Below are 23,771 nucleotides of genomic sequence, written 5' to 3' on the forward strand. Positions count from 1 at the left end.
CATTATGGAATTGGTAACTGTTGAGAATTATGAACAATTTTCTTTAATATTTCAGCACTAAGATATGGTCTCTACTGATGAACTTATAGTTGATAAGAAAAGACAGAAATTTGTGAAATATTAAATGCATAAGTTTAAGCGACAGCTTAAGGCAGCAAAGATGGGAAATCAGGATGGTTGTCAAATCAACTAAGAGTTTAGAAGAAGCAGAATGAACTTTTTAGGATGGGGTGATTGGGAGTTTGTAACATAAAGGATGGAATTTGACTCAGGTCTGGATATGAGTTGGGAGGAGGAGTGGAGGCATTCCAGGAGAATGTAACGTATAACACACACATAGAATGGGAAAGGAATGTTCTAGGGAGAGCAAAATCTTCTTTTTAAAGGTAATAGAAAGGGTGTACTTAAAATTAAGATACTCAAAGGAGATTAAGGCCCTTAAGATGTCAGTATATTGCGAATAGAAAATTATAATGCACATAATTTATAAAGAGGCTCCCTGTCGTGGCACAACCTTATCATAAGAAAATTGTTGGTTTTGCAGGGCTGTAAACTCTATAGTGGACAGCAGGCAAATTAGTAAGCGTCAATATATAGAAAATTTGATTTTAATAGAATGATTACGCTGAAGCTCAGCCATATGATGTAAACAATAAATATATATCTATATACATTCATGTGAACTCCAGTGTTTATGGAATATTTTTAAGAGGCAGTCATTAAATCATTAGCCATTAAACCTTCGCAGAAACATTCGTAGTATCGCCATCCTTCAGAACGGCTTGGTGACATATCCTGTGTTCATTTCTCATATGCACACAAGTAAGAATGTTGTCCTTGTTACTCTTTGGTAAATTTAGTGACAACTCCTTGTCATTTTTAGTAAGGAGATTAATGCTGATGTTGCAGGGTCTGTTGTCCCCATTATATCCCATTGGGTGAGCGTGGGTGTGGCGATGATTTGGGAAAGGATGCACATTTAGTATCCTTTTGTGGATGGTATATTCTATTTGATTTTTCCATGTTATTATTATTTTTTGCATATTATGGTTTGCTTTAGAAATGTGAAACCCTGAGTGAATAAAAACCATCCACATAATTTAGCTCCAGAATCGACTCCCCAAATTTGGCAGCATGAAATGCTCTTACTTCTTGCTCTAGACAAAGCAAACCCTTTCAAAGTTAATTCTGAATAGCTGAAATTCTTTGGCAACAAAATAATTCTGAATATGAATAGAACATTTATGAATTTCAATTAGAGTTTGTAGGGTATCATAATTCCAGTTTTATATTCCATGCAGTTCAGTGTTTTGGATTTTTAATGGGGCCAGTGCAGTAATAATAAAAGTGATTCAAAATGCACCCAGTAATTACTGAGATTTGCTGTCGCCTTTGCATTAAAATGATGATGATTTACACTCAGTGAAAGTGCAGTCTGTGGCTCTATTTAGGGTATTCTTGCTATTTAGCTGCTCATTAGTTATGGTCAGTGATTTAAAGCTTAAGAGCTACATTAGAGGGCTGTAAAGTTATTTATTCTTTAATAGATAATAGTAAATTTGAAACAGACGTTAGGTTAATTATAATCTTGTACATTAAATAATACATATTAGCCCTTTGTCTCTTCTCAGGTCTTTTGAAATTCATTTTAGGTAAATGGAAAAATGGGTGATGGGGTTAGATATCTTGGTGTATTCACTTCTGCCTCTTGGTTTATAAATAGTTAACACCTTTTCCGAATGTTCAGGAAAATAATTTTTGCTTCTCATCGTGAGTCCTTCTCTATGCTAAACAAATGCTAGTTTTCATTATAAAGTGTCTTTATTCCAGGATGATATTGCTCAAATTAGGCTGAAAAGATCAGAGAGGTAGGCTCTTCTCCTGATTTGGGGGTGGGGGCTTTGGGGAATGGAGATATAGTTAAGGATAGGTATACTTTAAATTGACATTGCAGGAAGGAGTTTGTCATTATTGTTAATAATTATGTGTACATATGTACATTTATATGTATATATATTTATACACACACTCATATATATACATGTATATACAAAAAATCAAGATTTATATGCTTCTCATTGTAGTTTTATGTAAGACAGAAGTCATACACTGTAAATATCAGATGTGTCAGAATATGAATTTCTTGTAACAGTAATGAAATTTGATATTCAAATTCTTGTGTAATGCTTGGGTTTTATACTAAATCAAGAAAAAGTCTAGGATAAAAAGATTCTGTCTAAACCTATTAAATCAAATCAGATGAAAAGATAGATGTGCGTTATTTAGGATGAGTTAATATTTTTAAGCTATGCTGCAATAAGAAAATATCAGCCCCCTCCCCCAGATCTCAAAACCTTGACGTAACAAATACTTACTCCTGGCTCCTGTGAGGTGCAGTGTGTGTCAGTGGAGGCTTTCTCCCATCCAGTGACTCACAGATCCAGGTTCCCTCCATCTGGTGGCCTATCACCTCAACACATGGCCTCTTTGGGGACAAGAGAACTGAAGATTGGCCCAGGATATTTTTACCAGTGTGACCTGGAAATGACTTCTATCTTTTTACTCATATCCCATTGGCCAGAACTCCATCAAATGTCCTAACTTATTTGTAGGGGAGGCAGAGAACTGTAGCCTTCCTTTGTGCCAAGGAAAAGGAAAATAAAAGGGTATTAGGTGAACACACAGTGTTTCCTCTGTGGCAGGATATAAATGCTTCTGAACTCTCTGCATGTAATCACGTGAATTTATAATTGGAAAAATGCCATAAAGGCATGACATCTTTTAAACAGTTTCGTGATCTCCCCTCTCTCCTCTACCCCATGTACTGAGAATTGGGAAGACAGTCAGTTGGTTGTACCCACATTCCTATCACTTACGGCTCGGTGCATCTTTGTTTATCCTAGCTGTACTGCCTCTTGCCTGCTCTTAGAGTAGCTGATGGTCCAGCACAAGCATAACACCACAGCTGGGCAGGGTGAGAGATTCAAGATGTTTCCCGTTAGTCTGTCCCAAGTTGGGTCCTGCTTTTCCATCACTGACCCTGCGCTCCCTCTCCCCCAGGGAATTCTTTCCTTTCATTAGAATTGATGGTGAGCATCCTGAAGGTGGGAAGGAGTCATTATTTAGCTATTTAGCAGTAGAACACTTCAGTTGATAAATCCGGTTACATGTTGTGTTAGTTTTCTGTTGTTGCATGACAAATGACCACAAACTTAATGACTAAAAATAGCACACATTTATTATCTCATAGTTCTGTAGGTCAAAATTCCAGGCAAGCTGGACTGGTTCTCTACTCAGCGTCTTCTCAGACCAAAGTCAAGGGTTCTGCCAGTCTGGGCTCTTATCTGGAGGATTTGGGGGAGAATCTGCTTCTAACCTCATGTGTTGTTGGGAGAATCCAGTTCCTTGGGCTGCAGGTCTGAGGTCCCCATGTCTTTGCTGGCTGTTAGCCGTGGGCCGCTCTCTGCATCTAGAGGCTGCCTCCATCCCTTCTCATGTACCCCCTCCATCTTCAGACCAGCCGTGGTGAGTAAAGTCCTTTTCATGTTCCCAATCTCTCTGACGTCCTCTAGCCAGGGAAACCCTATGCTTCTAAAGGGCTAAGATTAGATGAGGGCAACCCGGAATCATCTGCCTTTGGTCATACAAAGTAACCTAAACATGGGGGTGACACCTCATGGTCTATTCACAGGTTCCACCCACACTCATAAGGGAGGAGTCTGGACAAAGGCAGGAGTCCTTGTAGTCAGTCCTAGAATTCTGCCTCCTGTAAGTGCTTCTGCCCAGGATGGTTAGAAAGGAGGTTTTTGTTTAGTGGAACCTGTATTTTTGCCCAAATACAGATTTGAAAGGCAAAAAATCTTTCTACCACAGTAATTAGCTGTGGGTGGGAAAGAGGGTGTGGCTGGGGTTGACAAGGAGAAAGGATGAATTTTCTTTCTAAGACTTCGTGATACACAGAAAATACTTAAAAAGCAACTTAATTTAGATAATGAGCATATAAAATAGCTTGCTTGATTTTTAAATTAAGAATTATAATCATAAAATTGCGTTTAATAAATACAGCAAGAAAAACATACAGTAATGGCCAATTAAAAGAGAGATTTCATGGGCAATGGGAAGTGGAGAGAAGGCACAGAAGGTAAAATCTACTCAAAGATCTTAACAGAGTAACAATAGCCGTTATAGGATGATGTTGTAACTGTTACTAAAGACCGTGTTGTGGTTTTACATACGTGGTTTCATCATTTTCTTACGTGTTGTCCACTCAGAGAGACCATCCTTTACAGATTGGCACCCACCTCTCACTATCACATCACTGTGTCTTTACAGAACATGACCTGATTTGAAATTATGTTGGTTATTTGCATGTCTAATTGTTTATTCTCTGCGCCTTCACCCCTTCCTAAGGTGTACCCTCTGTGAGGGTGGGGACGCTGGCCGCCTCGCTCTTCACTGTCTGCCCGGTGCCTAGATCTGTGCAGTGCACACGAGGGGCGCTCAGTGAACATTGATTGAAGGAACGCGTGAATGAACCGGGCGCCGCCCACTGTGAGGCAGATCAGATTAAGGAAAGGCCTGTAGGTTACACTTTCCTCTCCCAAATATGGACTCCCTTTCTTTAAATGAGGCTCGGCCAACCTCTTCTCTCTTGGTCATTTCATCTGACAAAATTCTGATGCTTCTCAAGTTCATACAAAGAACTCGATGTCTCTGGTGGGCAGGCTGGTGAATCAGATGCTCTCACTGTAACGTGCCTACTTGCAGCTGTACTTATTAATAAATTAAATTGGATTTTGTCTTGTCAGTGTCATGCTAACCTAGCTATTTAAAAATGTGTCATTGTTATGTTAGATTGTTAACTTTAAAAAAACAGATATTTTCTGGAAAATGTATATACTTTTCAGGTAACTTGAATATACAAGTATGACCATAATGTTTCCTATCCACTTTGCCCCGGAATGTGAATATGGAGAATTGATGCCTGGTCGCAGTTCTGTCACTTAGAAGTCATTCGTTTGTGATTTCTGAGACCCTCTCAACGTCTGTAAAATGAAGAAATTCACAACATGAGAAGAAGATGATTTCTAATGTTTCCCCCTGAGGTATCCCCCATGCTTTGTTATTTTTTTTTTTCCTTTCATTGGAAAAAGACCTGCTGGAAAAAATCTGCTTTCTTTGATTGGGACTTAGTATTTCTAAATATTGGATGACCGTGAGCTCAAAGATGATGCTATGAAAGAATCTGCACAGGTTCCCTAACGTGAATTGTTCCTCCCGCCCTTGCCTTTTCTCCCCAGTAAAATGAAGGCACATGGTGATAGATTGTATTACTGTCCTCCATATCGCCCTTCCTGCATTTCCCCTCCCTTGCAGGAGTATCATCTGCCCCAGCCCTTTGACAGAAGAATAGGCATATGGCATGCTTCGGTCAATGATAGGTGAGTTAAGTGTTGTGGATCTCTGCCAGGTGGAAGATTAACAAAGCGGTGCATGGTTCATGAATTTAATCTTTTCCCTCAAGTCACACTGACTGGCAGCGTTCCTGTTGGAGACTGTTTTGTCACCTTTGGTCTGGGAGTGAAGAAAATGGCGCAGAACCGTGGCAGACCCACGTTGGATTAGTAGCATGAATGAAACAGAAACCTTTGTTGTTGTAAGCCACTGAAATTGTGGGGTCATTTGTTACTGCAGCATCACTGGCCCATCGTGACTGATACACACGCCTGATACTTGTGTGTACCAGTGCAAGTTGTCTTGGCCTTAGTTCATATTCCAGCCACTGCTGAGCAAAGAGTTCTGCACGGGTTCAACCAGCATCAATGAAGTGCAGCCTGACAGCTCTTTGGCTTAGGCCTCTGCTTCTTGCGTTGTGTCCAGAGGCTCCATGATTTTGTCATGCACTCGTGGGAGCTGACTAGACTCACATGTATAAACAGGAGGTGCAGGGAAATTTACACCCACAAGGCAAACCCTGACAAGTGGGCAGTGGAAGCTAAGGGATAAATGTTTCCCTCTTTCTTCTCTTACGTGTATGGTTGTGAGATGCATTTCCCAAAGCTCCTTGGAAGGTCTTACAGAATTGATCAACATGTCACTGAGTGGCCACCTCCGTAAAGCATCCTTGTGTTGGTTTCCCTCCTTCATTTCACTCTTCCTGGCCCTCACTTCTCCTCTCTGGGGTCACATTCCCAAATAAACTGCCTGCACATAAGCCCTTGCCTCAGGCTCCGTTTGCTGGGGAAACGGGACTCATCACCAGTTAGACCCTCATTCAGTTAAACCAATCAGAACATTATCCACCACCAGAGTGAATTATTTAAGTAATTCAGCACCATAAAAGATTATACTGTGCATTTATAGCAAATTATACTGTGCATTTATAGCATCAACACTTGCTACTCAGCCTGGAAGTTATTGTTAGATTTGATGATCCTAAAATACGACCTTCCCCCTCCCACACACACAGATTAATCTCCTGTCGTTAGTTCTCGGTCCTTCCTGATGCCATAGCACACAGGTCCTGGTTGGGAGGAGTCCATGTGTTTTGAGACCAGTGATTGATTGAATAGCATGTCGTTAGGCAGACTTTTAAATGTTGAAGCACAGTTGAGATTTTGGTGGAGCTGTTGTTCTCTGGCACCTTGTTGGCCTCCAGCTCCCAGTTGCCATCCACTGGCAGTGCAGTGAGGCACATTTGTCTGGCATCAGGGGAAATATCACCTTGTTTAGGACTGAATTGGCCAAGTTCCCATAGCGTCCTGGCTCTGCTTCCTCTCTGCCTCCTCGTCAGTCTATTCTTCCCTAGAAATCTCAAAATCACAGCACGGTAGAACCAGAGAGTATCTTAAAATCCTCTCCCCAAACTCCTTATTTCATAGGTCAGAAAACAAGCCCGTAGACGTTAAGGAAAATGATCCACTTCGGAGGGGGAGGGAGAGAAATGGAGAGGGTTGTAATCTTGGCTGTGAAGAAGATACCATTCTTTTTAGATATAATTAAATTCTTGATTGTGATGCTCTTAAATGAACCATGAAATTTTAAGCACTGACAGTGCGAGTGTGATTTTTAACGAAGGCTTTTTCCCCCCCAATCTGCATGTTAAGGTGGCAGATGCATAACTAATCTTAGCTCAGTCTATATTAAGAAATCAGCAAGGTGTCTTTATTTAACTTTCAAGATCTGTGAATATCATCTAGTGTTAAGTAGCATGATTTTGCACATTATGGCCTAAAATAAAAACAAGTCCTCTTTAAAGTGGTAGCGAAATGCAGTCATGGGAGAGATTATTTTGCTTGTGGTCTCAAAGGGAATGAGAAGGAAAGAAGGAAAGAATCGAAGTCCTTAGTCCTAAATGTGGTTTCAGCAGATATATATATATACATATTTTTATTGAAGTATAATTGACATCCAATGTTGTATTAGTTTCAGGTGTACAACATAGTGATTCGATGTTTATACAAATTACAAAGTGGTCACCCTGGTAAGACTGCTAAGCATTTGTCACCATACAAAGTTAGGACAATATTGTTGACTGTATGCTGTATATATCTGTTTTAAATACTCTTTTATTTGAGGGACAAAAGTCAGCTCTTGGGATTGTGTCCTATGTCTTACAAGAAAACTCCTATCAAAAGAAGGGGGCTTCTAAGATCTCTTGTTATCCTGGTTTTGAATTTTCTGAGAAGTATCCAATCCATCGAGCTTCTGTGTTTTGCTTGGGGATGTTCCCATGGATCTGTGTTAGTTCCAGGAAGTTGCAGGCCTTTCCACTGTCTCTGGAACCAGGCGTGGTTCCCGCAGAAACGACACGGGATTATCAGTTCTCCCGGGAGCGTCTTTGCCGCAGTGGCTGGAGGCCTGAAGGAGAAGCGATGAAGAATCGTCAGGCCCAGCTGTGGAGGACTGTGTGAGAGGAGAGCCAGCTATTCTGAGCTAAGACATGAAAAATGTTGGCTTTTAACTTCCTGAAGTCCTGCTCTGAGGTCTTCTTGTCTGTCGTCCGCAAGAATGTCGTGACACTCAGCGTTACATTGACATTGGGATCCTGGGGTTTGATTTTCAGTTGCTTAACCAATTTTTATTTGAATTTATCTGAATTTCTTCAAGAATGCTACTTTAGCTTCTGATTCTGTTCCTCTGGGAAAGTGGCTCCTAATCCAAGGAACACAGACCCTTGAGGAATTAAGACAAGTCCTGAACCTATTTGGGTCCAGCCATTGTCAGTGGATCTCTATATAAGTAATTTTGTATATAAATTTATTTGAAGGTGGTCTTCAATTCTTGGTCACTTTTAAAGCAGTAATTTTCTCACTCAAAGGGAAGTAGGAAAGCAAGAAAAATGTAACAGAGTAAAGTTACTCGTGTTTTATATGTGAGTGTGCACACACATGCATGCACGTGCCCTGTGGACACCGGAGCCTACGTTTTTAAAGCAATTCAAGAGGTCTTTATGCTGGAACAAGCTGAGAACTACTACTAAGGTGGTTATGTTCTGTAGGGTATGCTTCACAAAGCTAAATAAAATATTTAAAGATTAATGGCTAGACAGTGCTTAAAGCATACAGATTATTCGTGAAGTATTCTAATAACATTTGTGGATGACTAACTTAATAATGCTGCCGCATATCCGTTGTTTTTGTTCTGAAGATGTGCCTGAGTATCTGTATCTCCTTAGGTGTGGGTTTGTCACTCTGTGATTCAACGAAGAAATAGAATTCCATGCCTTTTTGTGGGGTAGGTGTTGGAAAAAACATCCATACACTTTCTAGGCTTACACTGTGCTGGGTACTGTTCTAAACAGTCTTACAAATGTCAGCTCATCATTAATCCTCCAACAACACTCTGAGATGGAGTTCCTACTGTTGTTCCCATTTTATAGATGGGAAACTGAAGCACAGAGCAGTAAGGTTAAGTAATGTGCCTGGAGCCACCCATTCAGGAAGTAGTAAACCTGGGGTTTCCTCCCAGAGTCTGAGCATGGATCTCCAGCCCTGCATGGCTCCCCCCAGGGGATTTCGCTTCTATCCCAGCAGGAAGAGATGCGATGACTGCTGAGGGATACCTGGAGGGTAGGGTGGTTTGTTTTGAGGACCCCATGTGTCCCCCATTCCCCACCCCAACCCTCAATGTCACACACACACACACACACACACACGCAGCTCCTATGGGCTTACTCTGGACACAGTGACATTAGGCTACCTTTGACTGTTATTTCTGCCCTTTGATCTAGACTTTGCTCCCAAACTTTCTAGAACTGTCACTTCCTCACAGCAAGTATGGTGAAGACCTCCAGTGTCGATGGAACTCAGTCCCATTTACATATTTTGCTCTTTACGTAACCCATTTACGTGTCCTCAGAGTTCATTTGGACACGGCCAGCCTCTTGAGGATTATTCAGATGACTTTATAGGATCTGTTCCCTAAAGGCGATTAACTGATGGTCCTTGAGACCCAGTATGACGGCATCAGAGCAGGTGGCTTTCGTGAGACATTTGAGCGTCCCTCTTTCCTCTGCCAGAACCAGAGAGGAGGCAGAGTGATGGAAAACAACACAGATCCCCTGGATTGTCCCTCACTCGGGCTGCCACTAAAGATGCAAATGTGCTTTCCGAGGACTTGCTGAAGTCCTCAGAGGATGATGATAGTTGTCTTGCTTCCCTGCCCATTCCAATTTGGCAGGTGAGGTCAAGGCCCAGTGCAGGCCACGCTCCAGTGTTCGGGGAACTGGGACTGGACTCCAGGAGACCGCAGGCTGTTTGGATGTGGCAGGCTGGCTGTGCTCAGAATGGCCTGAGTCACTTCAACAGCTCTTGTGATTGTCAAGGCTGGCATGCACAGTCCCTTCGAGGAGCATTTTTCCTGACCAGCCCAGAAATCTGCAAGGAAAGTCAGCTTATCTTCATGGCAGGAAGGCTCCAGACTTTCTAGGGTCATGGAGGCTGAGCCAGATGGGGGGCTAGGAGGGTAAAGGCAGAGAGATTGTTAGGGGCCATCATTTCGAAGGGTAGACTTACATTCCAGAATGATGAGTTGATCTGAGACTTGCTGATGCTGATTTTGTGACATCTGCCTTGTCTCTTGCCTCTAGAAGTGGTATAAAGCCGTGGTTCTCAAAGTGTGGTCCATAGGCCCTAGGGCTCCCTGAGACCCTTTTAGGGGATCTGCAAGGTAATAATTATTTCATAACCATGCTATGACATTGTTTGCCTTTTTCACCGTGTGGACATTTGCACTGGGAGCACAAAAGCAATGGTGCGTAAAAATGCTATCACATTAGTGCCAATCAAAGCAATGGCACCAAAGCATATTAGGGCATATGGTATTCTTCACCAACACACACGCCAAAAAAAGCCATTTTCCTTAGAATATGCTTACTGAAACAGTAGAAATTAACGTTTATTACATCTCAACCTTTGAGTCCATTTTTTTAAATACTCTGTGTGACAAAATGGAGCTACTCACCAAGACTTGTGTTGCAAATGGAAGTGTGTGTGTGTGTGTGTGTGTGTGTGTGTGTGTGTGAACCTTGTCTTCTTGCAGACCACTTATGCTATTGCTAGACTTGCTAGCTGAACTAGCTGCTTTATTTGTGGAACATTATTTTTACTGGAAAGAACACCTGTGGAACAAACCATGGTTATTTAGACTTGGGTATTTGGCAGATAATTTCTCCAAGGTGGATAAAGTGAACTTAATATTTCAAGCAAAACAATTGACAATATTTGTTGTTAATGATAAAATTTGAATATTCAAGTAAAAATTACATTTTTGGAAAACTTGTATCTATCACAGTGAGCTTGACAGTTTCTCAATGCTTGAAGGCTTTTTTGATGAGATGGATGGTGATATTAACAAATGTTGCTTGTTTAATATTGAATAATGGTATCAATCATTATTCATTTGGAATCAGGGAACATTTGGAAGAGCTGCATAACTCAGGAACCCAATATATTCCAAAGGGTCCAAGCATGATGTTACCAAATCATGTAGAGGAAGAGATCCATTAATAGTAGGAAATAGACCAATGGTTTTAATGTAGTGCACAGAGTACGAAAAATTCATTGCAACTGACTTTTAGAAACTATATGTTGTAAGTTTTGGCATGGTATCAAAAAGATCTAAAATTATCTATCCAGAAAAGCTATTAAAATTCTCTTCTTTTTTCTAATGACACATCTGTGTGAGGCCAGATTTTCTTCATGTATGTCCAAGTAAAAAAACGTATTGCCACAGATCAAAGGCGGAAGATGTGAGAAGCCAGTACTCTATCAATCCAGCCATTAAAAAGATATGAAAAAATGCAAAACAATGCCATACTTCTTATTAATTTGGGGGGAAAACATATTTATTTTTCAGAAAAATATGTTACCTATGTTAACATGTAATGAATGCATTTACCATTTCTATTTTTAAATGAATTAAATAAATATTTTAAACATTTCTCATTTGTAGTTTCAAATACAGTAAATATCAATAGTTACAACCGACGTAAACAAAAGCTCTTTGGATGCTTTGGATGCCAGCTCCTGGATCCAAATGTTTGAGAACTGCTAATATAGAATATTGCAGTGGTTTCCAGCTGGAGGTTTCTGAGCCATCAGGAGTTGGTAAAGTTTTCCAGGTTGGGAATACTGACTGTTTCATTATATATATTTAATATATCAATGAAAATTATTTAAATCTTTTCCTCTTCAAAGTGAAAACCTCATAGAGCTCAAATATAAGCCCAAGCTTACCTTGCACACTAACTCTTTCTCTTTCTTCAGTAGCTGATATGAAGACAGAAACGTACTGGCAATTATATTCAATTTTAACTTACTGGAAACGTATAGAATGTGTTGTCTGTAGAGAAATGCTTGCAAATAGCCACTGAAACCTTCTTTCTTGTCTTGCAATTTAAAGCAAATCATAAATATTCAAGTAAATAATAAAATAAACCAGTGGGCATTAAGCAGAAGAAAAATAATCATTCCAAATGTTGCTTATTTTCTATTTTTGATGCTGTAGCAAATTGTCAAATCTCAGTCTGCAGTTTAATATACATGGAGTCCACGTATAAACACAGTATATAGTTTTAATGTATTTTTTATAAATCATATTTTTCTGGCATAATTAATTTAAACAGTTTGCATCATTTATTTAATAGGAAGAAGTCAAAATTTTCCTCATATATTATGAATGACGTTAAATAAAATATCTAAGTAAGCATTATGCACAACATTTAATATTCTGAATAAAAAGAAAATACCTTTTGCCTAAAATCACATTTGCATGTACTGCCAAAAACAATGAAGTGCTTAAAAATATTTCTAAGAACATTTGAGAAATTCTGTATTTCTGTGAAAGCATTCTGTATTGGTTTCTGAGGCTGCTGTAACAAAGTACCACAAGCCGATTGGCTTAAAAGAACAGAATTTATTCTCTTACAGTTCTAGAGTCCAGGTGTATGAAATCAGGGTTTTGGCAGGGCCATGCTCCCTCCGGGGGCTCTCAGGGAGAATCTTCCTTGCCCCTTCCAGCTTCTGGTGGCTCCTGGCGTTCCTTGGCTTCTGGCTGCATCACTCCGTTCTCTGCCTTTGTCTTCACATGACCTTCTTCTCTGTGTGTGTCCTTCTGTGTCCTCTCCTCTCCTTATAAGGACACCAGTGATTGGATTTAGGGCCCACCCTAAATCCAAGATGATTTCATCTTGGGAGCCTGAACCATCTGCAAAGGTCGTATTTCCAAGTTCACATCCTGAAGTTCCAATGGGTGTGAGTATTGAGGAACACTATTCAACTACTACACATTCCCAGTGGAAAATGAGGGGGAGTGCAGACATGCTTTTATAAGGTTGGGCTTTGCCGTCGGACAGAACTGCTCTGCCATTGATTCACACTTTGACCCTGCCAGGTTATCTACTCTTTAAAGCCTCAGATTCCTCATCTATAAATCTGGGTCCATGATCACCATCACACTGGCTTGTGGTGAGAAGTAAAGGAGATTATGTATAAATATACAATATCCTCAGCACAGTGCCTGGCACAGGGAAGGTCACTCAATAAATATTAGTAGTTTATTGTTTCCAGGGCAGGCAGGCAATAACAATCATGGTATCTACCATACACATACTGTTAATGGTGATTATATTGGTGATAATCATGATAAGAGCAGATTAATTTTAATGGTGATTTCAAAGACCATTGTACATAACAATGGATGACTTCACTGTGAGTAGGTGGATGAGAGAGAGACAGGGAGGGACAGAGAAATGAGAACCCTTAAGTGAGCAGCCCAGGAGCCTGGCTGGGGACAGACATTGCTCTAGACTGAATGTTTGTGTTCCCGAAATTCATATGTTGAAACCTAACCCCCAATGTGATGGTATTTGGAGGGGGGGCCTTTGGGAGGTGATTAGGTCATGAGGGTGGAGCCCTCCTGAATGGGATTAGTGCCCTTCTAAAAGAGACCCCAGAGAGCTCCCTCTGTCCTTCCACCATGTCAAGACACAGTGAGAAGAGAGTCCCTGTGAACTGGAAGCAGGCCCTCACCAGACACTGAATCTGTAGGCACCTTGATCTTGGACTTCCCAGCTTCCAAAAGTGTGAGAAATAAACTTCTGTTGTCTATAAGCCCCCCCAGTCTAAGGTATTCTATTATAGTAGCTCAAACAGACTGAGACAGTCATCAACAGGACTTTCATCAGAAGACCCACCAAATATGTTTAAAGAGCTGCACTGGAGGACAAACACTGGTGTTGGGCACGGTCCAGCGTGTATCATTATCTCTGGTCAGGACTTGTATCGCTCATTTCTAGGCCTGTATCTAGATCACTGTCTTGGGTGGTATTTGGAGACTTTGAAGCATAATACAGAAAAGTTCTAAAAGCTATAATTCCATGCAGTCCAGTCCAGCCAAATCTGCCCTCCTGCAGCTGTGAAACCGATTTCATGTCGCAGTTCCCTTGGGGGCTGTTTCAGACATCGCCCCTCCTTAAACCTCTACCCTTGCCCCTCCACCTCCCTGTCTGCTGATGGCCTTGGCGCGGTCATGACTAAGAACTAGAAGTCCGTTGCACATGAGCTCCTCTCTCAAGCTCTCCTTCACCTCAAACATGTTGGCATCTTTGCCCATCTGTCCTTTCCCTCTGTTTCTGATGAGGAATTACCCCTCTCCCCTCTAAGACTAACCCCTCCTCTGGGCTCTACTCCAAGTAATAATTACAGTCCATAATCATCCCTTTGATTTCTTGCATTTAGTCCCTCTCCATGGAATCCCTAAACGCCCCAAGCTCCCTCTTTGTTCTTGAAACACCATCCCCTCCAGCTACCATTTTCCTCCTCAACTGTACTATAAACTTCTTGGAAGAGTGATACCCTAGCCCAGCTTCATGTTGTGACCAGCTGTTAATTATTGTAAAATGATTGAAAGAAACATCCAGAATTCCCAACAGTTAAGTCCTGATAATTCCTTCCTGGTAGAGATAAGACGTGGCTCTCACTCTAGGCTGTGAGGAGATCCTGGGCCTCTGAACGTGGTCTCCTGGAGTTTGTTACCCCCTGCAGACCACAACCCTGTGGGCTGTTCTCATGTGGGAATTGAGCATGTTCACAATATTTGGCGATGAGTATAACAAAGTGCTTTTAAGAAATCGGGAATTTACATAGCTGTTCAGTTGGAAAAATTATAAAATTGGTTAATGCCCTGAGGATAGCATAAACAAAGATGCTTTGTCTTTCATCTTTGAATTTGTTTCTGAGAAATTTCTGAATAATAAGTAGGTAGGAGAATTTTCAGCCTCTCCAGATGACTTTGCATTTGCTGAAAACCTGCAGATACGTCCTGAGTGAAGATTAGAACCCATGTGGCCGAGAGCAGGTGGTGAGAAGCAGTGCGGTTACTGTACCCCACTGAGTTTGTTCCCGGAACTAGACAGTAAATCAGTGCCCCCCACAGACACCTGAGGATGAAGACAGACAGGATGGTGTAGAGAACAGTTTATATAGTATGTGGGTATTTTATGTTTGAAGTCAAATATAGAAAATATATGTGGATCATTCTGGAGTAGGCCAAACATTTTTCTAGTCTGTAGACTGCCTAGGAAATGTGCCCTGTAAGACCACTCTAGCAGAAAAAAGGACATATGCCAGCTAATTTTATAAAAACATGGCATCCTCCAGCCTGTTGAGTTCTGGGGGGCAGCCTGGCCTTCCCCAGTGCAGCAGCTGAGGGAAGGCCCTCAGAGGCTTTTAGAGGAACTGAAGGATGACCATGAAGACACATTTCGGTTCAGTGAACTTATATTGATAATTTTTTCTCTGTTGTGTAGGGAGAGGAAAATATACTTCCATCTGACTTGCTCAACTAAAATTTCCCAAAGGAGCTTTGTTTAGTGAGAAATTGTGTGTAAAAACAATACTGTGGACCATTCAATCAATCAGCAGTGGTAGTGTGTGACATTATATATAATGTTCCCACACGAGATAGAAAGAAGTGTAAAATGTGGTTTCTGCCCTTGGAGAAGTTTATCGTTAAAGTGAGGCTGTATTTAAGCCCCCTCTCTCTATGCAAATTCCCAGCCTTCCTTGACCCGTAGTGATAGGCAGTGTGACATGGCCGAATGTTGGTAAACTTGAGAAAGTCATGAGGTAAAAAAGTCTTGTGTCTTGTCACCAACCGCCCAAAGGTTCAGCTTTGTACCCCTCGTACCATCCAGGAGGAGAGAAGGCAGCATTTGTACCGCCATTGTTAGTTTTTTTCCTATGACACAGCCACCCCCCCCCCACAGTTGTAGGGAAATTGCATGGACTGTTAACGTACAGACGCCAGTTTTATTTTTTATCCCAGCAACCAAATGTGGGGAATATATGTCTGTTGGTTCTGTATCTGCAATGGGGCTCCATCCTTGAGGATAATATTGCAATAGAGAAACAACTTCTCAATGGTTTAGCCTGCATATAACTCTGATTGTCTTTCCTTAAGGGGGAAACCACAGGCTAAAAGGAGTAACAGACTTGAAGTCAGTCAAAAATCAGAATAATCACCTGGAAAAAAATTAATCCCATAAATATTAATTTTTAACCACGGGATAATAGTTTCTTTATACATTAAATGACTTTTTCTGCCCTTCTCTGTTTCTCAGATTGGAACTCTGACATAGATTAGGAGAATTGCCAAATATCTGTGAAATGAGAGAGTTTCCCCCTACCCCTCCCATCCCCCGTAATAGCCTAGAACAAATAAAACTCAGAAAATCACAGTTCAGCCCAAGAATTAGGTTTGGGTGATCCTAACATCAGAACTCTGATCAACAGTGGTCTCAAAGGCAGATAGGGGAGAATTAGACTAGCTGGGCTATAAACTTGTTAGCAGTGTTTTTCTAGAAATAGGGAGATATAATTTGGCACATTACGAATTGCTGGCATTCATTTTTTAGAAACTCTGCCTTTAAAAATAACAAAACTTGGGGGCCAGCCCGGTGGCATAGTGGTTAAGTTCACGTGCTCTGCTTTGGCGGCCTGGGGTTTGCAGGTTCGGATCCCGGGCATGGATCTACAAACCACTCATCAAGCCATGCTGTGGAGGCGTCCTATATACAAAATAGAGGAACAATCAGGGACAATCTTCCTCAGCAAAAAGAGGTGGATTGGCAATGGATGTTAGCTCAGAGCCAGTCTTCCTCACAAAAATAAATAAATAAATAAATAAAATAACAAAACTACAGGATCATTAATAGAACCAAAAATATAACTTGCTATTTATTGTTGAAGAGCTTGGCTTCCATGAATTTTGAAAAAGGACCAGATTTGAGGCAATTCCTTTCATGATTTTTGAGACAATTTAGTACTATATCCAAAGACTATATGCACACATAAACAGATTATTATTTTTCTTGGTGAAGAAAGAGCTTTTCTCTTTGTAGGAGTGTCCCAGATAATGTAGGGGGAAAACAAAATAAGGGAAATGTGTGGGGGCGGGAGCAGCGCTGTGAAGTGAGGCTGGACGGGCAATGCTTGTTTGGCCGTAAAACTCATTTTCAGCAGGTTTCTCCTTAGAGCTGGTCAGAATTTTAAGAATCTGCTCATTTCTGTCCTACTTGAGAGGGGGATCTGTGGGGGGGCAGGGTCGGGGTGTCACAACACGTGTTGCCGCCAGAGCGTGAAGGAGCATTCGTGACAGGGAAGTTACTAACATTTCCTATGATCGTGAAGCGACATGTGCTCGGCTAATTATTGTCCTCGGCGACTGCCTTCACTTCTCCAAACTCTCCATGACCCAAAGGCAGAAGTCCTGTCTGTCTGCATCCCACCCTCTCTGCAGAGAATGAAAAATGCAAGGCTGGGCTTGGTTAATGAATGTGATTTGTTTTTGTTGAACCAAGGACAGAAGAGGTTTTCGAGGCTGCTAGCTTGATGCTAGATTTGTGAATGACCTCGTGGTCCTCATCTTTAGATGAGTTTAATATGGAGGGTGTCTACACTTGCTGGATGATAACCCGTCCAAAGACATTTTCTTTATTTTTCTAGGTTCCTAGAATAAAATGACCTTTAGAAGTAGCGAGCCCATCTTCCTGACTTCAGGCATAGCTAGATCCAGCATGGTGTAGACGTCTGAGAATCTTTCCTTTTAATAAGAATGGTTTCAGGATGCTGCCTCTCCCTTTGTAACTCTTTCCTAATCCACCTGCAACCTTCCTGTGGTCTTAGTAACCCCAAGGCTGTAACCCGAGGCTCTGTCTGCTTTTTCTGGTAGAAATCGCTGTTATCTTGCACTGTTATCTTGCTGTTATATAGTCAATATAATTTTTGGTGTAGTGCATTTTCATTTATTCACTTATTAGAGCTTTAAAAACCAGTTTTGCCCTCTTTATATTAAGGTGACTTGACCTCATTCACCCTGAAAAACAGTTTTGTTGAGATGGATTGAACATGACTTTTTCACAGTTCATAACGGGAAGTGTTTTAATAGACACATTGGCTTACATGTGGGTTTGTTTGAGTGACTATTTGAATATATTAATATTTTTCTGATTAGGAAATATATTTATTAGACAAATATTTTCACAAGTGGTAGTCAGTAATACTCTTTTTGTAGCATATCTATAGATTGAACATGAAAAAAACTCATGGCTTTTTGTATTTGCTATTGAATATGTTAATTAGTAGTAGGATTTTATTGCTTAGTATTACAGAAAATAAAAGACCTGAAAATAGCTTAATTCTCTGGAGAAAGAAAATTCCTGAGCATAGACAGTATACTTTCTATCCCTTTAGTTGCAATTGCCGGATGGTGTTACCCAAACTAATTAATGTTGACATATTAGTTAACATATTGCCGTCAGCAGGTGGCTATTTGAGCAGAGGTGAAAATGGCATGTGCTAAAACAAATTGTTGTACCCCGGAGAAATGTGCAGAATTGTTTTTTAAAAGAGTCTTTTAATGATGCCTGCAATTTTTTTTTTTTTGCAAGAGATAAAATAGGGGGTAAGATTGGAGAGTGATGGACTAAAACAAAAGAAAGCAAAATTGATTCAACCTTTTCCAAAAGGTTTTCTGATTAAAAAAATACCAACAAGTAAACAGTTGGATCTCAGCAGCACAGTTCGCCTGTCGTATCAAAATTCCCGGGAAGACCCAGGGTCCTCCTTCTTCCTTGACACTCTCCTTTTCTTCCTCTCCTGTGTCCATTCTCATCTGTCTCGGATCCTGGGAACGCGGCATAGCCGTGACAGGTGGGCAGGAAACAGTAATCTGTTGCTGTGTTTCAATTTTGAAGGAATCATTGTGACAAGGAAGGGGTTAAAACTGTCAGCACCGATCAGAGCTTGGAGATAATTAGTGTAATATCAATCCCAGAACATCGACGCAGATGACCACACTCCAACAAATGAATTCTGCGAGGTCACTGCTTTGTAAGAAATCCTTACTAATCTCTTCCCAGCTCGTGCACAGCTATGCTTCTAATGCCTATGTGAAAAAAGTTTATGCATACAATATGATACAAATGATTCTGGTGAAGATTATTGTGAATCTTTTTGATTTTGGAAGGTGAGTTTTGAATGAGCACTGGCAGATACAGGTTGAATAGATAAGGACCCTCTGAGCATGAGACAGCCCTCTGAAATGTCTCGCGGTGTGTTCACCGTTCCTCTGTGACCAGGTCGCTAAAGCGTAGCATTGAGTGATGTGAGGTGGGAAGGCAAACAATTACAAGATATACGCTTATTTAATGGTTTGTTTTACTTTCCTTTTCTTACAAGAAACACAAAAGGAAAAAGAAGTAGACCAACAAAACATAGTCTTGAGAAGAATAGAATACATTTTTCATATATTAGCTTCAAAGAGAAAATTGAGAGATAACAAGCAGAGACTTAAAGCTGTTTTTCAAGAGTCCGTGTGGCAACCAGAGGGGGACAGGTATGACTTAAACATAGGAGTAGGAAACCGTGATGGACGAGGGGAAGTGCGGGTACAGCCGAACTTAAGTAACCCCGATATGTTCAAATCCACAGGTCCCCATGGCTGGCATCCTAGAGTATTTAATGAATTGGCCGAAGTCATCACAGAGCCGCTAGATCTCATGGTTGAGAACTCGTGGAGGACTGATGAGGGGCCTGAAGACTGGAAAAGGGCACATTTAGACCTTCTTTCACAAAGGGAAATGGATGATGACCCTGGAAATACTCATCAGCATAACTTTTTGCTTGGAAAATTCTGGAATAATCAACTTAGTGCACTGGGTAACTAACTTATAAGAGCTAGAAAATAAGGCAGTGAAATATCACCCATAAAGAAGTACTGGGTTCATTTTTAAAAGACACACCATTGTGAGATACAGTCTTATGCGTATTTTGGGATTCTCCTCTCCATTCTATGAATTCTTGATGGAAATAAATGAGGTTGGCTAAGGCGTTTGGGTAATAACTAATTTTAAGTGCAGTATAGCATCAGGTAGTAATTACATCATTTCCTAATTAGCTTTAAACTTGAGAATAGTAGCTTTAATTTTGTATTTTAACATACATCTTTTTTCACTTCATATAGGACCACGTTTTCGTAGGTTGAGATATTTTATATAATTCTATGTAGAATAATTTGGTGAGGGAATTCTTATTTTAAGGTGCTTTATATAGTAATGTCATATATAGGTACAATCATAAAGCTGATGAATCAAGGAATATCACAAGGGAAGAAAATTTTTTCCAACTTCTCTCTTTAAATTTAATCTGACTGAAGGTTAGTGTTGGGACCAATAAGAGTGTCTTGCCATGACATTGAGCAAGAGCCAGCTATGTGACCGGATAGCTAGTTTTCCTGTCTTCCTGGAGACTGCTACGGCCAGCGTGGTGCCTCATTCCACCTCGCTCCCCAGGTTTCTGACTTCAGGCCTGTGGGAGCAGGGAGGTGGGCGATGACAGGGGGCATTAAGAGCCCTAAATAACCACAGCCAAGAAGGAGAGTACAACAAGGTGGGAAGAGGAAATTAAGACGAATCTGGAGTTTTCCTAATTCCTAGTGTTCTTGCCTTCGGATGTTGGTAGTTTTATTTTCTGCTTAGAAAATGCAACCACGTTGTTGGGACCAAAAACTTAGTTGAAAGGAGATCATCAAAGAAGATGCAGATATTCAACAAGCTCCTGGGGCAGGCAGCCTCTGAGAGCCGCAGAGCAGGACGCTATGACAGAATCTTCCCTGCACTTCTTAGAAGTTCACAGAGATGTCTAAGTTTTACACCAGCATTGTGATGCTCAAGAGTAGGAAACTCTCAAAGGAACAGAAATTTACATTCATTTCTTCCTGGTACATACACTGGTCCCCAGGAATGGGGAGGCAGTTAAGCTTCTCAAGGGCGATTTTATCCCAACACTGCTTTAAAAATCTAAGGTTCACATAGTTTAGCTACTTCTAGAGATGAATTTGGACACTGGGTAAAATCAGTCTCATTCTTAAAAACAAATGCAAGAAAATTAAGCTCTAAAAGCATGTACAAGTTCTTTAACTTATACGTAGCTTGCAGTTTTGTAAGGGTTATTCCCCAATCAACCTTTCATCATTGTTTTTCCAAGTGGACTAGTGTCTTTAAAATTTTCAAGCTAAGTTTTTTTTAAGGAATGGGGCGTCTCTATGGATTACAGATACAATTTATTGACAATAAACGGCTTCTGGTTCGAGACCTCATTTCCCGGTGCAGGATCTGAGGCAGATTTATTTCACAGATGTCCATTCACATGCATTTGTTGAACTGTTGCTAGAAAGGACTCCGTTTCTGGAAAATCTATTATTTTCACCGTGGGCTTATGATGTAATCTCCTGCAACCAACCAGGGGACCCTTTGGTCATTTCAAGCTTTAGTTTCAATTTGTGAAATATCTAACTTTGATTTTCTTGCCAAATTTGTCTTCTCTTTGTGTCGGCTATTGGAGTTTGAAAAGAACAGTTTTCTACCTAAATTAAGAGTCACAATCTAGAACGGTGAAATAGCCAAGGGATTTTAAAGACTTCTTACCTAAAGCTAGAGGCAGAAAACCTTAAAATAAGCAGAGAAGTATAAAGGAAGTCCATTAATTCCTTTGCGTTCAATCAAGATGAGGTAGGAGTTGAAATATAAGAAAAGGAAGTAGTCTTACCAAGAAACGTGATAATTACTCTTAAGAAGAGTAATTTTTTCACAGTGTTTTTTTCCTTTTATCTAACATTCACGATATTCTTCGTCTTTTAAGGCAAAGGAAGTAGCTGAGTGGCAAATATGTTACCGAAATCAGAGGATTATCTTGATTTGTGTTTCCTAGAAACTCAAGAGAGATTAACTACAGACTTTTACTTCAGAATATCGAGGAATTTGGAGGATTACAGCAAAATTTTCTTCAGTTCATCTTAAAACAAAATTTTTGGGTGGTAAGGAAACACAGATTTTATTCACATAAAATACCTCTTAGCGTAGGAATGCATAATTTTAAGGGCTCCTTCCTCACCAAATGAATTTACAGCAACAGAGAATGGCTATACTCAAGCAGTTTCTCAAGCCAGAGAAGTTCACAGCATCGTGGTGTTGTGAAATCAGCAACAAGAACAATAAGCATTGAGTTTTTACTTTGGAGTTCCTGAGACCTTAGTTCAAACTCTAGAATCATGTTAGTAGCTTTTCCCTGTGGTGAATCTGTTAAGAACATGAGCTAGAGTGTAGCATGGGAATGATCTTGAACAATTATTAAACTCCTCACAGCTTTTTATCCTTGTCCATTAAGTGGGAAAAATAAATACCTCCTCTAGTTCTTAGGAGACTTAAGAATTCTGTAAAGCACACCCACACGGTTCTTGTCTGGGTACTCGACACACAGTAGGTTCGAAGTACGTCTCTCCCTTCCCTGTTCACTCTCAGCTACCTTCTTTATTTCTCCTTGTACAGAAGATGTTACCTTAAATCTGACTAGAAAACTCAAGCTTAAGTTGACATATATCCTTATTGCTGCCTTAAACTCACTGCGTAGGACCCCTCTGCTTTCTTTTAGGAAGGATGAAAACAAGATTACAGTGGCCACTCATAGTAGGCGTTCAGTACATGTTTATTGATTGAATGAAAAGAAGGTGATTTTTAAAAGCAATGAGCAAATTCGTAAGGGCAGCACTTTTGAAATCTGGAGACATAGTCACATAGACACAGCTGAAGGTATTTCTTGAACTTTCCTCTTTTTATGACAGCATTAGGTTTATAAATTTGGTGTGCACATTCATGAGTGGCGTATGTGCATTTTCCTCTGATTTTATGACTGTGATTTACAAATTAGGGGTGCAATTGGGCATTCCCCCATAGCTTCTTCTGGGATGAATCCAGCCAAGATACGGAGCAGACGATGGTGGATCAGCAAACTCCTCTGTGTGAAGAGAAACCAGATGCGCCAGCGACTGGGAAGCACTTGCTGGAAGACTGAGACGAATGCGTCTGGATTGTTCTCTGTGCAGAGTCCGAGTGTTGTAAACAGGGCTCTTGCATAGAGGTTGAAGAATGACAGAAAGAAAGGCTAAAGACAATTAAATTCTTGGACAAAATGTATGGTTTATATAAATTCTTACATGTAATATTTTATTACGTATTAAAATATTATGTTCAAGCAGGTGGAAGATTTCTGAATTTCAAACAAAGATTAAAGGGTAGAATATTATATCCGGGGACATATACGAGAAATGAATAAGAGCCTGAACTTAAGTTGCTAGTTCCTGGTTCAGACCAAGGGCCAAGTACCAGGGAATTCTTAGAAGAGATCAGCTGACAACGTGTGCTTAGAATAAAGCCATAATAGATGCTTTATTAAATTAAACAAAACAACTTTTTTAAAATTAAATCTTTTATTTTAGAATGATTTTTAAAGCTCTTTTCTTTCTTTCTTTCTTCCTTCCTTCCTTCCTTTCTTTCTCTCTTTCTCTCTCTCTTTCTCTCTCTTTCTCTCTCTCTTTCCCTCTCTCTTTCTTTTTCTTTTTTTTTGGAAGAAGATTGCCCCTGTGCTAACATCTGTTGCCAATCTTCCTCTTTTTTTCTTTTTTCTCCCCAAAGCCCCAGTACATAGTTGTGTATCACAGTTGTAGAGTTGCAGCTCTTCTATGTGGGACGCTGCCTCAGCACGGCTTGATGAGAGGTGTGTAGGTCCACACCCAGGATCCGAACTTGTGAACCCCGGGCCGCTGAAGGGAAACATAGGAACTTAGCCACTATGCCACCGGGCCGGCACCCTAAACAAAATGTTTTGTAGAGCAAAGTAAGTCAGCTAGGCTTTCTCTTTTAGAATTTTCTAATT

The 23,771-nt window shown here is 40.5% G+C and overlaps 1 protein-coding gene across 2 annotated transcripts in view; it reads left to right on the top strand.

The window, feature by feature from the left end:
• The window catches only part of SAMD5 (sterile alpha motif domain containing 5), a 52,915-nt gene extending 29,570 nt beyond the window's left edge, over window positions 1-23,345 (top strand). The window contains exons 2-3 of one of the 2 annotated variants that reach the window (XR_009217213.1): window positions 19,494-19,721; window positions 22,491-23,345. Coding sequence is in view for 1 of the 2 variants with exons in the window: in XM_058534246.1 (XP_058390229.1) it covers window positions 19,494-19,556 (63 nt within the window). In the remaining variant the exon portion in view is untranslated. Of the gene's footprint in view, window positions 1-19,493; window positions 21,610-22,490 lie in introns of those variants that run through there. The other variant, XM_058534246.1, reaches the window with a different exon arrangement.
• The last annotated feature ends 426 nt before the right edge of the window (window positions 23,346-23,771 follow it).

The sequence above is a fragment of the Diceros bicornis genome, chromosome 39 (genome assembly GCF_020826845.1).
Source record: "Diceros bicornis minor isolate mBicDic1 chromosome 39, mDicBic1.mat.cur, whole genome shotgun sequence".
In the NCBI taxonomy this organism is placed as follows: Eukaryota; Metazoa; Chordata; class Mammalia; order Perissodactyla; family Rhinocerotidae; genus Diceros; species Diceros bicornis.